At 30.6% G+C, this 15839-nt stretch overlaps 1 protein-coding gene across 1 annotated transcript; it reads left to right on the top strand.

Annotated features, from left to right (window-relative positions):
- Window positions 1-2657: 2657 nt before the first annotated feature.
- On the top strand, window positions 2658-15625 carry LOC107915485 (uncharacterized). The gene is made up of 2 exons (XM_016844642.1): window positions 2658-3082; window positions 15544-15625. The coding sequence occupies exons 1-2, from the start codon at window positions 2658-2660 to the stop codon at window positions 15623-15625; spliced, it is 507 nt and encodes a 168-aa protein (XP_016700131.1).
- Window positions 15626-15839: the final 214 nt, after the last annotated feature.

The following is a 15839-nucleotide window of genomic DNA, read 5'->3' as shown; positions in this document are numbered from 1 at the left end:
GTTATTATTGTTAGTTATTAGGATTAATAAAAACCTTAATTATTATTTTAGTTAGTATTATTATTGTTAGTTTTTAGGGTTTAGTTATTAATAATTATTGTTACTTAGTATTATTGTTAGTAAAAAACTAATATTATTATTATGGTTAGTTATTAGGATTAGTAAAAACCCTAATTACTATTTTAGTTAGTATGATTGTTAGTTTTTACACTATATTATTGTTAGTTATTATTTTTAGTAAAACCCTAATTATTATTGTTAGTTAGTATTATTTTTAGTAAAAAACTATTATTATTGTGTTAGTTATTAGGATTAGTGGTTAAATGTTGTTCATGTACAAAATGATAACTGAAATAGTATGAGCTTTTGAATGAAAAAAATTACATGTTGAAACATTAATTTTTTTTATTTAAGTAATTTATTTACTGTTCGAAATTGTTTTTTGAAATTTTGTTTATTTTTTAACATATTGAATATTGAAGATGGATGATAAGTTTTTCGTATGCGTTTATTTCGATGGAATCATCTTGACAACAACTGTTGGATGTATATTTGAATGTCGGCAACAAATAGCAATGAGATTTAATAGAAATGTCTTGTTGGATTATATGAAGGGAAGGATTAATGCAAAAATTGTTAGACGTTGTGGGTGAAGGATATAAAAAATTTTCTACAAGTTTCCAGTCTCGACAGATCCAATCAAATTCACCGAAATGAAACTTGTAGATGACGAAGACGTGGAGACAATGATTGCTCTTTATTGTGGGGATGGGAGTGACAAAAATGTACCGATTCACTTATTTGTTGAGTTAGCCAGTATGGAGCAAAATGAAGATGTCAATGCATATGGTGAAGAACATGGAGCTTAAGAATCGTGCAGGGTGGCTCCAATATCGTACGTTGATAATGAATCGACTATAGGTGGGATCGGTATCGATCTTAATATTACACCCGATATTGATGTGGTTGGTGATGATGGATACGATGGTAGCGATATTGCAATCAAGAGGTCGATAGTGACAGTGATCCCGATGTGGACGATGTATCTGATGATATTGACGATGAACATGTGAATAACGATGGAAACATTAACGCGTCTTCGGTCAGGAACCAGATGCGATGTATTGTGATACACAATAATCCTAGACCACACATGTCGCTCATAGACCCCGACGCAGTGCATGTAGCTGAGTTCCCGGAGTACCCTGAAATACTTCCTGCTCACTGATTGGCCGTAAATTCCGATCATGAGGAGTTATTCGTAGGCTAGAGATTCGAAAGTAAAGAAGAGTTTGTATTTGCTATTAAACGGTATAGCATGAACGTATCAGTGAATTATAAAGTCATGTCTAAACTGACAGTATATATTGGGGAGTGTTGGAAGGCAGCGGAAGGCTACAATTGGCAGGTACGAGCTGCATTCATTCAAAATTCACAGATGTAGGAGATATGAAAATTTGTTAGGCCTCATACATACATATCAACACATATGACAGAAGATCATCGAAAACTTGATTCCAAAACTATCTGTATGTGTATCATGCCAATGGTGAAGGACATGCTGACCATTAAAGTTTCGGTACTAATTGTCGAAATGCAAGCACGATTCTAGTATCGAGTATCATATCGAAAGGCGTGGATAGATAAACAGATGGAAATGGAGCTGTATGGAGATTATGATTCGTCGTATAACGAGCTACAAGGATTGATAGCTACTATATAGGACTACGTACCGGGGACTGTCATTGAGTTATAGACAAGACCTTATTACGGCCTGGACGACCAATTACATCCGGGGAAAAGAATTTTTCATCGGATGTTCTACACGTTGATCCATGTGTGCGGGCATTTCCCTACTGCAAGCCGTTTGTGCAGGTGGATGGGACCTGGCTATATGGAAAATATACACAGATCTTACTTCTTACGGTTGCTTAAGACAGCAATAGAAACGTGCTCCCGATAGCATTTGCCATCGTAGATAAGGAAAACTTGGAATCTTGAAAATTTTTTCCTACCAACCTACGGAGATATGTTATTAGCAACGATAATATTTGCATCATCTCCGATAAAGGGAAAGGTTTAATTGAAGCAATTAGGCGTTCTAGTGTGCCATGAAGATCCGTTTACTACATCCGTCACATTGTGGCTAACTTCCATCGAGATTATAAGAATGCAGACTGAAAGAGACAAGTAGTGGCAATGGGTAAATGATAACCTTATCTTTTCAATATAAGTTGTAATGTTTTATGTTATCGAGTTACTGGAACTTATCTTTTCTTAATACGTATACGGCATACGAGTTAGAGCCACATATTTTCCACCAAAAAATGATTCGACTTGAGACTGATATGGAGGGTCAAACGAACACATCTTTTCGACAATGGTTGGGTACAATGGAGCCGTGGCAATGGGCTCAAAGTTTTAACGAGGGCTTTCGTTATAGTCAAATGACCACAAACTTAGTGGAGGGGGTCAACGCTGTTTTATTGAAAACACGACATCTTCCGATTGCATCTGTCTTCTCGGCTACATTCTACAGGTTGGCTACCTTGATGCCAAGAATACGTCAGCAACAAGTCGACCAAATGGAGGCGGGACACGTGCTTGTCGAAGATGTCAGGGATGCAATGGTTGTAAACCGTCGGATGGCGAGGTCGATGAATGTAGAAATATATTCACAATGCCTGGAAACGTTTCGAGTTACGGAGACCATCGGTCGTCGACCCGGTATACCACCTAAGTCCTATGAAGTTGATCTCCGGAATAGACGGTACAAATGTAGGAGGTTCAAAACACTTCATTATCCATGTGCGCATGTCATGGTAGCGTGTGCTAAAGTGAACCTTAATGTTGAACAATTTGTCAATGATGTGTACACGCTCGAGCGTACATTGCGTGTCTGGGAAAATGAGTTCCCCGTCCTGCCTGACCTGTCTATGTGGGACGTGCCTCCGACAACTTTGAAGCTTGTCCCAGACAGAGGGCTACGCAGGAATCCAAGAGGTCATCCGCAATCATCCAAATTCCATAATGAAATGGATATTAGGGAAAAATCTAATGGTAAACATTGTGGATTATGCAGGTTAGTTTGTCATAATCGAAATAAATGCCCGCAGCGAAACTATCATGTTGGACAATCGTCACGATCGGGTCGGAATTGAGCTTATGCTGTAAAGTTGTTATGTGTAATGTTGTAATATTGTAATGTTGTTGTAACACCCTTTAACCCTAAACCGTCACTGGAACAGGGTTACGGAGCATTACTGGACCCGATAACTCATTTTTCGACATCCGTACTTTCGAGTCGTTATAGTTGTAATGTTGTAATATTGTAATGTGTTTTAATGTTATAATCTCCAAATTAATCTACTTTAAATTATTTTCGTGTATTTCAAGATGTCCAATTTCATATATTTATGGATATTTAATTTTTTCCTATTAATTTTAATATTATAAATTACTCAATATAAAAATGAATGTACTAAAACTATTCAAGTGATTCAAGCAAATGTAGCTTATCAACATTTTTAAGCTGTGACACGAGCCATTAAGAATTTATTACAACTCTCTTGGATGGTTGAGCACAACAAAGTATCTAATTTAGCTATGGTTTAATCCTTGTTTTTGTAAAAAAAAAATACTTTTTGAATCTAGTTTGCTTTTATAGATAATTGATTATAATATTCAAATCTTGATTGGGTTTGTAATCTAAGAAAATTTATCTGAAAATCCATTCAATATTTAAAAGAATATTAAGAAGTTAAAATTTTATTCTATATTATTATTTATGTGGTTTCCAAATTAAGTTATAAAAAATATAATTGATTTGAAATAATTAAAATTATATCCAAAATGGAGCCATTTAACCATAAATTCAACTTTAATATAATGCAAAAAGGGAAGAAAAGTTCCATACTAAGCATACCTAAAATTGATCTAATTAAATTTATACAAAAAAGTACAAACTTTGTAATATAAAAAAAATACAAACTAGAGTAATATCAAAACCGCAAGAAACCCCTAAAATTGATGGTTCGATGGTGTGGTCCTAGGGGTATACCTCTACGGAGGTCGACGTTCACGTTGTGGGTGATCGCGACGACCAACATCCTCTTTAAGCACAGGTGGGGGTGTGCTAAACATGGAAGAAAAATCATGTGGCTCGAATGGCATCGATGAACTTGAACCGGAAGGAGTGCCATGATGCTATGGATACGACCCAGGGGGGCTGATGTACTACAATGGATATGGGCCGGGAGTGTTGTACTGCAGTGGGTACAATCTAAAGATATCAAACCCGTAATGGTATCCGCCCCCTGGCAAGCTCAGGAAATAGTCATTGCCCGCAAAATCTGGATGATAATAATGTGAATCCGAATGTCAATGTGATTGCTTGGGATCTGGCTCGAGCTCCGACTCGGGCTTCAGTACGAAATCAGGCTCGAGATCAAGATCTGCCGCTGGCTTCGCCTCTACATCAGCCACTAGCTCGTATGCCCCAGGTCACTACATGTGCGAGGGGACTACAGTCGACTGGCCTCCAAGTAGATATGGCTTTGCCAAAATAGAGTACCATTGTATGTACTCTACCAATGGTTGCAAATCAGAAGCTATAACCATCTGAGGTATTCGAGCCATCCGATTATTCCACACCGCAACAAGTCTCCGGTGCTTAACCCCCTAATTCAACTGTGGTTTCCCTCTCTTGTTGATGTCGTGAACCACCCTCACCTCGCATGGCAGATCCGGGATATATTGGATGTAACCAAACTATCATAGCACTCGATCCCCATGGTACCACTCGACTACATTGAAATTTATAATTGGTGCGTTAGTGCACCACATATGAGAATGAATGTAGGTAGACGAGAGTATAATAACTGCAATTTTCGGTCTACGATATGACATCCATATAAACTGTATGATTAATAACATGGTTATAATTTAACACGGTGTGAGTAAGTTATAGAAAGTAGCATGTCACGAATATTAAAATAGCTTACACCTTTCCCGGCATGCTGTTCGATCATCAGACGGTATATTGGGACAGTGTACGACCCCCGATACTCGGATAAATACTCCATCTACGAAAACAAATTTCAAGTCAATATAGTATTGTTACAATAGTATCATAAAGAAATTGTCAATTAATGACATAGTGCAGCCGGCTCATCAAATGCACTTACTCCCGCTACGGGACTCCCGTTGATTAGGGGCCTAAACTACAGTGCAACATCCTCTAAAGTCACTGTGCACTCCCCACACGGAAAATGAAAAGTGTGGGTCTCCGGGCGCCACCACTCCACTAGTGTAGATATTAAATTGTATCGCAAGTCGAACGTCCTAATCAATGCTGCTGACCCTAATCTAGCTTGCTCCAAGTAGGTCATCAATCGTTCATCCGGGGGATATCCTATACCATTCACCCGGTCCCTTAATACGCGGTACGAGCCCTGATAGTGTTAAATTATAGAAAATGAATATTAGGATAACATGATTTATTTCTATATATTACGTATATCCTTTTTTAATAGAACTCGTGATTAAAAAATAATAATATATTACCTTATTATTAGCCGTATCAGATATATGAGGATCGTCGTTAATCAATCGAGTCATTGCGATGCCTGCAACTTCAAAACAAATTTATGTTTTTAATTTCAATGTATTTTTCTTATTTTCGGATTTTATTACTTTCAAAAAATATATTATTTTCGTATTTTATTATTTTATATTATTTTAGTACATAAAGTTCGAAATGTATTAATTTAGTGTGTTTTTTATATAAATTTAGTAAAAAAACCCTTATTTTGGCCATTTGTTCGTATTTTTCTTATTTTCAAATTTTATTACTTTAAAAAAATATACTATTTTCGTATTTTATTATTTTATATTATTTTGTACATAATGTTTGAAATGTATTATTTTAGTGTGTTTTTTATATAAATTTAGTAAAAAACCCTTATTTTGGTCATTTGTTCGTATTTTTCTTATTTTCGGATTTTATTACTTTCAAAAAATATACTATTTTCGTATTTTATTATTTTATATTATTTTAGTACATAATGTTTGAAATGTATTATTTTAGTGTGTTTTTTTTATATAAATTTAGTAAAAAAAACCCTTATTTTGGCCCTTTGTTTGTATTTTTCTTATTTTCGGATTTTATTACTTTCAAAAAATATACTATTTTCGTATTTTATTATATTATATTATTTTAGTACATAATATTTGAAATATATTAATTTAGTGTTTTTTTATATAAATTTAGTAAAAAACCCTTATTTTGGCCCTTTGTTCAGATTTTTCTTATTTTCAGATTTTATTACTTTCAAAAAATATATTATTTTCGTATTTTATTATTTTATATTATTTTAGTACATAATGTTTGAAATGTATTATTTTAGTGTGTTTTTTATATAAATTTAGTAAAAAAACCCTTATTTTTGCCCTTTGTTCGTATTTTTCTTTTTTTTCGGATTTTATTACTTTCATTAAATATACTATTTTCATTTTTTAGTTCTTTTCGTATTTTATTTTTTCATAAACATATTTTTTCGGTATTTTATTTTTAATACTATTTTTGTAAAAAAATCTCATTACAACATGCTAAATAAATTTCATAAAAAATATATCTAATCAACATAAAACACACTTAATAAATAAATTAATTAAAATAATAAAACATAGAATGTACATAACATAAATAATAAAACATACATAATAACATAAATAATAACATAAATAATAAAATAATAAGACATAGTATGTACATAACATAAATAATAAGACATAGAATGTACATAACATAAAAATTAAAATTAAATTATGAATGAATGAATGAAAATATAGATAAATATAAACATACCTTAATATCTCTTTTTAATCAAATAATACCTTGCAAAAAAAAATTTAAAATTAAATCTCAATTAAATCAAAACCAATCACATTATAATAATAACAACAAAAATAAACAAATTTCCTTTATACCATTACTTACTCTATTAAAAAAAATTACCTTTTTTATTTTTTGCCTTTCTTTTTCCTTCCCTCCCTCTTCTTCTTCTCCTTCTCTTTTTCTTTTTCCTTTTTCTTCTTTCTGCGTCTCCTTCCCCTTCTTCTTCTTCTCTTCTCTTCTTCTTTTCTTCTTCTCTCATTCTTCTTTCCTAATGCTTCATTTTTCCACTTTGGGGACCATTATAATGGTCCCAAAGACAAAGAAAGACAAAAGATACGGGCTGGGGTGCCGCCTGTGGCAAACCCTCGACCAGGGTCCTGTCACTTCCGTCAGCTTTTTTTTTACTGTTTGTACCATTTTGGTACATAATAAAATAATTGTACTATTTTAGTATTATTTTAATTTTTTGTATTATTTGTGTAAAAACCCACAGCAATGTGATTAATTTACTTTTACTCTTAGGTTTTTTTTTTGCTAAAATAATACGTATAAGGAAATTTCTTTTCTTTTTTTCCGATGAATTTTTTTTTGTATATACAAAACAAAGAAAAAATGGAGTAAATAAATAACGATGACATATAATTGATATTTTCTTTTGAGGAGTAATAAAAACAAACAAAAGGAGAGGATGTTGAGAAAGTACTTCTACGGTTAAAAATTTTAATATATCAATAAATGTTAGTGTATTGGTAAAAGATATCGAAAGAGAATATAAATGTAGATTGAATTTTCATCCGATTATGTAGGAAAATTTGAGTTAGAATTTACTGAATTTCATTATTCTCAATAAAAAATATTTAATATTAAAAAATACATCCTTTCAATCAAATTCAGAGTGTGACGAATATCTTATAAATACAATAAAAAATATACCAATTTGTAAAATCTAAAATCTCTGTAATATATTTTTGTTGGCCCACTAATCATTTCTGCCCCACTGCCTCTTTTGTTGACTTAGACTCCTCTTTCTCGGTTTCCTATGCTTTTGAAATCGCAATTAAGTCAACAAATGTAAACTCCAAGTCCATCATAGTCAAGAAATCATCCTAGGTGGACCTAAAGTATTAGTACAGATGCGAAAAGATTATTTGACTCCAAAAATAATTAAAATACAACTATCAAAATATAATAGGACATTACATGAATATATATACATATATCATTTTAATTATAATTATAAAATACCTTATACTCTATGGATACATTATCATGATACAAAGCATGAATTGGGAAGCCTAATATTCAGCATATATATTTTTAAAAATATCTGCTATATCATTAATTGAGTCTTTAATTAAATTTTATCAGCAGTGTTAACTATTGACAAGAATTTTATGAGTATAGTAAAATATTAAAAAATATATTTTTAAAAAAAATTAATAATACCAAATACTAACCTATATTTTTTAAGAAATTACAATTATAAATAAAATCATAATTATGGTTATATATTTCAATAATTGTAATCATAATCAATTATTATAAAGTAAGATCGAACTTTTAATCAAAATATATTTGGATCTATACTATAATATGTTTGGACATAGCCCACACACAATAAAATTTAAGTCGAACACAAGATTTCAAAATTTACAAGGTCTTAATTTTGCATTAACCATGATTTCATTGAAGAGCATGATATATTTTATGTAGAGTGGATTTTTCCAACACAAAAGTTAATATTATGTTACATTAGGAATACGCAAACGGTTAGATGTAATCTTTACTCATTGGTAGAAAACATGGTGCTGTATTTTATTAATCATTCAAAATACAACTCGGCATAGTATCGAGATGGTGAACATTATGAAAAGAAATAGAAAACTTTGCAAGCTTATGAACTTCCATATTGTTTGATCTTCTAGTGTACAAGACCTTGATGTTGTTTCAAAGCATAAAAGAAAGCTCTTACAGTCGAGAATAACACTGCCAAACTTGGTCAGTCTTCCTCTATCGACTTAAGAGTCGTAGCAACCTCTTGTGCATCACCGAAAACGATGAATATAATAAGAAGAAAAAGTATTAAGTATAGTTGTTATGTCTAAAGTAGATTGTTTTAAATAAATAAATATTGAGTCAAAACTTGAAATTTTATTTCACGTAAAATTTTATATCACAAATAAATTAATTTCGAACAAAATATTTTCCTTTGTTATTATATATCTTATCTCTTACAGTGTTTTTTCCTATTTGTAATTTAAAACCATTCAAATGACATTATTATAATTCTTTTTTGTTATTCATTTTTCTCCTAATTTTTTATATAAATAAGTAATTGAATAATTTGGAAACTTTACTTAATTTCTTTTATAACTGTAAGTACCATCATCTATTTTACAATCATAGTATAGTCTTATTCGAGTCAGGAATGGTATTTAGTAAAATTGTCTCATCGATGTCAACTTCAACATGAAAATTTACTTAATTCTAAATTTAATAAAAAAATCACTTAATGTGTTTATTTTAATGGTATGGTATAGAATAAAAGAAAACCACAAATCTCAAATATGAACAATAAAACAAACATGAAAAAAAAATAGTATAAAAGGATCCACATTAAACCCAATTAAAAGTGTAATAATCAAATAATAGATTAAACGTATATTAGAAAACAAATATGGTTGAAAAATGTTTTAGGTTTATGTATTCAATATAACTGAATTGAAAAAAAAATGTTGAATAAACAAATAAACCAAGCAAATTTTATATTTTTTAAAGAAGTACTGAAGCATGCCTTCAAACCAATTTAAATATTCTCCTATTCATCCCATTAATAAAATCTAAAAAAAATGATGATATTATTAAAAGTAACATATTTTAAAAGAATTCATGATATTATTAAAAGTAAAAATATATATATATTGTGAAAGTGTAGGTAAGAACAAAAGCCAAGAGGACAAACAATCTAATGTAAAATTGGATTATGTTGTATGGGTATAGAAGGGGCACATCTATTTATTAATAAGGTTAGTAAAAATATAATTTAAATTTATTCAACATGCTTTTTTTTTATTGAAAAAATTAAGATATTTCAAAAAAATTAAATCACACATTCTTTAAAAATAATTGAAATCCTTGTTTATAAATCATTTTACTTTACTATACTAATAAGAACTAAATTGAGAAGGTGAACTTACGTGCACGAGAACTAAGTCTAAAAAGATTAGTGTAGTGTAAATAAGTGGATTTCCCCTATGCATGCATGATATATTGCAGCATCCAGGCCCTATTTTTGAATTCCCTTTTTACTGAAATTTTTGAGAGGTCAAGTAAAGTAAATTACTTAAATGGTAATATTTATATTTAACAAGTTAAAAATAGTTTAATGGATTGAAACTATATTTAGTCAATTTCAGATTTATTGAACCATTTTAAAATTATTATTGGCAAAGTCAAATCCACTTTTTATGCAATTTACCTTTGTTATTTTTAGTCAGTTGAAGTCTTATGGATACCATAGTTCACATTCATAATACACACCTTAAAAACTTTATGAATACCAAAGTCAAATCCACTTTTTATGCAATATACCTTTGCTATTTTTAGCCAGTTGAAGTCTTATGAATACCATAGTTCACATTCATAATACACACACCTTAAAAACTTTATGATTCTCGCTTATCCTCTCCATTCTTTTGAGAGTATTGAGTCTTTTATACATATCTATAATATATATCTATATCTATATCTATATCTATATCTATATATATTATTGATTCTTACTCTCGCTTTATGGGCAAATTACACATAAAAGTCCTATTTTTTAAAATTTACCGAAATTGGTCCGGTATTTTATTATTTACCGGAATGAGCCATTTCTCTCGAAATCGCGTCCACGTCAGTGCGATCTCAGGGGATGTGTCAGCAAATCCCGTCCACGTCAGCGCGATTACTTACGTGGCAACAAATCGCGTCCATGTACGAGCGATTTGCTGACGTGGAAGCAATAATTCATCAACAGTTTATGTTTTTTAGCTTGGAAAACTTTGAAAGGCCATAACTTTTGGCTCAGTTGTCCGATTGAGACGATTTTTTTATTTCGAATAACTTTTCGAGATCTACGCGCTGACAAATAGCCGAAGGCGGTTTGCCGCAGTTTTCTTCGAAAAAGATCCTTTTTTGCCTCTAAATTTTGATTTTTTTGGTTTAAAATTGAATTTTGAAATATTCAAATCATTATTTTCCTTATTTATTTGAAGTAAACACCGGATTTTTTTACAGAATTGTTGTATTATTTTTTCTGATTTGACACGTGTATATGGAATAAGTCCGATAAATCATTAGAACGTAAGTAATATAATTAAGATAATAACAGTATTTTTATAATATGTCAATTAATTAGTTTAACTTAGTTGGTTAAGATGCTTGCTCTTTTCCCTTAGTACCTTGATTCAAATCTTGTTCGTAATAATTTTGAATCTTTTTTGTACTTGTAGCATTTATTTTTTTAATCAATTAACTTTTCAATATTACATTAATATATATTATTAGTACAATAGTATAGACGGATTGACAATTTGAGCTATAATATTATGAATATTAATTATAATACATAATTTGAGCCACATATTATAGTAATACATTAATATGTATTATTAAGGGCAAAATACTAAAAAAAAGGCGCAAATTACACATAAAAGCCCTATTTTTTTAAATTTACCGAAATAGGCCCAGTATTTTATTATTTATCGAAATGGGCCATTTTCCCCAAAATCGCGTCCATGTCAACGCAATGTCAGGGGACGTGTCATCAAATCGCGTGGATGGCAGCGCGTTTTGCTGATGTGTCAGAAAATCACATCCTCGTAGGCGCGATTTGTGTCCACGTCAGCAAAGCGCGCTGACATGGATGCGATTTGCTGACACGTCCCCTGACATCGCGCTGACGTGGACGCGATTTTGGGAAAAATGACCCATTCCGGTAAATAATAAAATACCGGGCCCATTTCGGTAAATTTTAAAAAAATAGGGTTTTTTTGATATTTTGCCCCCTCTTTATGATAGAATAGCTTGTTAAATCCTAAAGGGATACATAATATGACAAAATATTCTTAAGGATAATGTCTAACATGCCTCAATAAGAGATCAAATTAATTATTATTCAATTTATTCAAATTATAAATTTAACTACTGATTTTTAGATTATATGTCAAAAAATTAATTTCTACAATTTTTTTTAGTTTTAATATTGAAAACTAATTTTTTAACATTTTATTTTTAAATATATTTTATAATTTAAAATAAAATAGTAATTTTATTAATTAAAAAGTATTGTCAACTTTTATCAAACAAAACAAAAAACTTACCTAATTGAGAAGAAATTATTTTTAAATTTTTTTAATAATTTGTTTTCATAAGTGAAATAACTATTATCTTTTCATATACATAATTTTAATAGTGGTTGAACCTCAAATATAACAATTATAGTCCTATTACATACACATCCCATCTCGTCTCATTTGTCTCCTATTTCAATGCGTATTGAAGATTTTGAAAAAATAAATAAATATTTAAATCATGAATTGGGCTTCCATAATTAAGAACCATGAGTCACTAATATTTCTAACTAAAGTTAGAGATAAATTGTTGGCGGGATAACTAATAGTTGGTAGTTAGTTAATTAAAATAGTTAGTTGGTTAGAAGTTAGTTGCTAGGTAACAATTAATGCATATAAACAATAGTAGAGTAATTATGAAAACAAGTTTGATAATTTTTTTTAGCTTTGATTCATTCTTTCCTTTATTCAATTGATTGTTTCTTGTTTTTAATTGATTGTTACTTGCTCTCAATCAATTGTTTTTTTTTATTTTCAATCGATTGTTTCGTTGTCAATTGCTATCTCAACAATCAATTGTTTTTTCTTTCAATCGATTATTTCGTTACCTACTACCATCTCAACATGGTATCAGAGCCACCAACGGTCTTCATATTTTGGTCATCGTTCTTGGAAGTCATTCTTGATTGCAGTTAAAAGTTACTTGTTGTTTGCGGTTTCTTCTCAGTTTTGTTGTTTCTCCGAATCTTGTAGTTGGAATCTGTTGATCTTGTTTACGATCATGAGTCTCTCCGATTAGGTTATTGATTTTAATCATTCTCTTTACCTACATCCCTCGGACACCCCAGGTTTGTTATCGGTATCTCGTCAAATTCTTAAATTAAAAACTATAATGTTTGGAGTTGTTGACACCATTTTTTGATAAAACGGGGTCGACTTGGATCATGAAAAAAAAACAAAAATGGGAGTCGCCACCAATCTTTTTTTATGAGGTGTGATTGGGTCACCTCGAAAAGTGGTTATTCATTAAAACAACAATGTTGGTCTACAAGATTCAGAAAAACGGGTTCGGGAGTCGGTTACGTACGAGGAAGGATTAGCACCCTCGTAACGCCCAAAATTGGTACCTAGTTGATTAATTAGTGTCTTAGTGTCGAGAATTGGAAACTTTGAAGAGATTCAAAATACGATCCCTTTATTATAAAAAAAAACTTGTATAAATCAAATTACATGTTAAGACCCTCTCATTTCGGAAAGAGAAAATGTCACACCCAATGAGTTAGGGCATGATATTTTACCTCCTCAAAAATGAGTTTGTCCTAAAAAACTTGTGCAATAAAATTTAAAAGGATATTCAATTGTTTAAGTCAGATGAAGAAATCGCAGCCCAATACGTTAGGGCACAATTTCTCAAAATTCTAAACATTGAATATTGCCTTTATTATTTTTTAGAAGAATCCTCATCTCGAGAAAACAACGTGTCATATCCAATGCGTTAGGACGTAACGTATTGAATTCCCGATAATGAGATTTTTATTTATGTTTTTTGATTAAAGAGCATTCTCGATTATTTAGATTCAACGAAGAAAATTGGAACCCAATACATTAGGGCTCAATCCTCTCGAAGATCCCAAATACCGAGTATTGCCTTTATTTTCAAAATTTTTCTCTTTGAATTTGGATAAAAAGTTATATATGACGGAATAACAATTATGATAATGTAAGTAAAAATAATACGAGCAAAAAAAAACAAAATAAATAAATAAATAAATAAAAGACGAATCAATTATATATACAATAACAAGTAAATAAACGAATAGAACTAAAACGTTCTTTTAAAATAATACGAACACATAAATAAATAAATAAATAATAACGATAAAGAAAATGAATAAAGATATAAAAAATACAAAAAGATGTGTATGTATGTATATATATATAAATATGTATATGAAAATTAAAATATATATATAAGTATGTATATATTTATATAAATAACTTATAAAAATATGTACGTGTATATATATTTATAAAAAGGATACATGTAAGTATGTATATATATAAATTTAAAATGCGCATATAAATACATACATGTATATAAATGATTAAATATATAAAAATATAAACGTATATATGTATGTAAATATTAAATATTAAATATGTATATATGTGTATATATATATAGAAGCAATTATATAATAATAATATAATGAGATACATTTATTTAAAATTTACATAGTAAGTATGAACATAAATATGATGATAATAACAATAATATTAATAATAATATTAATAATATTAATACTACTACTACTACTACTACTACTACTACTAATAATAATAATAATAATAATAATAATTTATTATTTTTAATAATAAAATAACCAAAATACAAACAGTGGGCTAAATTGAATTTAAAAGATAATATTCGAGGTCAAATCGTAAATAAATTAAAGGGGAAGGACTACGTTGAATGCGCGAATAACAAGGAGAGACCAAATGGGAAATGATCCCGTCCTTCCAAAACACACAGCTTCCAAGTGGATCGAATTGAAATCTAAAATAAATTGTAGGGCAAATTTTAAAATAAAAAAAACTTAAATGCAAAACAATTTAAAAGCGGAAGGGATAAAGGTGTAATTAGCCCTTCAGGTTAAAAACGCGCGGACCTTGGCCTCGAGCGGGTCGGGTAATCAGGCAACATTAAAACGACTTCGTTTTGGCGCCTGAAACTTAGGTTCAAAATGACGTCGTATGGCCTACACTATAAATAGAATTTTTTTTAACCCAAAAAATCATTTTACCCTATTTAAAAAAAATTCGCCAAACTCTCTCAATCTCTCTCAACTCTCCCTCTGCCCCATTAGCTCCGGCCGCCGGACCACCATGGTCGGTAAAAAGAATCCTTCGGATCCGCCTCCTCTTTGCTGCGACCGTTCGTCTAACCCTGAGGGTTAATCGGCCTTACAAAACGAAGAATGGGACACTGGCAAAATGGTAAAAGATTTTGTTTTATTTTTGTATATGTAAATATAATAAAAACAAAATAACAGTAGATCAAAAAAAATGAAGCGAAGATTTAAAAGTAGCAGTAAATGTAAACCTTTCGAGCTTTGTATTGACTTTTGTTCTTTTCCTATTCAATTTTTCGTGTAAAAATCACATGGTTATTTTCGTGGCTTTTATAGCCACGATTACACTGTTGGTCTATGTTACTATTTGCTATTTCTCTTACTGTGTTTTTGCTTTTGTTTCTATCTTTTATTTTCGTTGCCGTTTCTGTGCTGTTTCTTTTGGTCCTTTTTGTAGGTATCGGAGGGGAATTGCTATTTTGGTGCAAATGGAAGCTGCCTCGGGCGACGAACGTGCTGCTGAGGCACATGGGCAGTAGGGGGAACAGTGCCTTAGGGTTAGGGTTTCAGTTCCTACTGAAACCAGTTAAGGTTGTGGGCCGTAGGCTTTGGGCTTGTAACTTGGGTTTTAGATATTTATTTTTGGGTTGTAATCCTGGGTAAATTTGGGCTATTACAGAGTCAAACTATAAAAATTGCATTATTGGCCAATAACAAATTAGGGTTTGTTAATGGCACTTGTTTTAAAGATTA

The sequence above is a fragment of the Gossypium hirsutum genome, chromosome D10 (genome assembly GCF_007990345.1).
Source record: "Gossypium hirsutum isolate 1008001.06 chromosome D10, Gossypium_hirsutum_v2.1, whole genome shotgun sequence".
Taxonomy (NCBI): Eukaryota; Viridiplantae; Streptophyta; class Magnoliopsida; order Malvales; family Malvaceae; genus Gossypium; species Gossypium hirsutum.
This window is presented reverse-complemented; position numbering and strand designations above follow the sequence as displayed.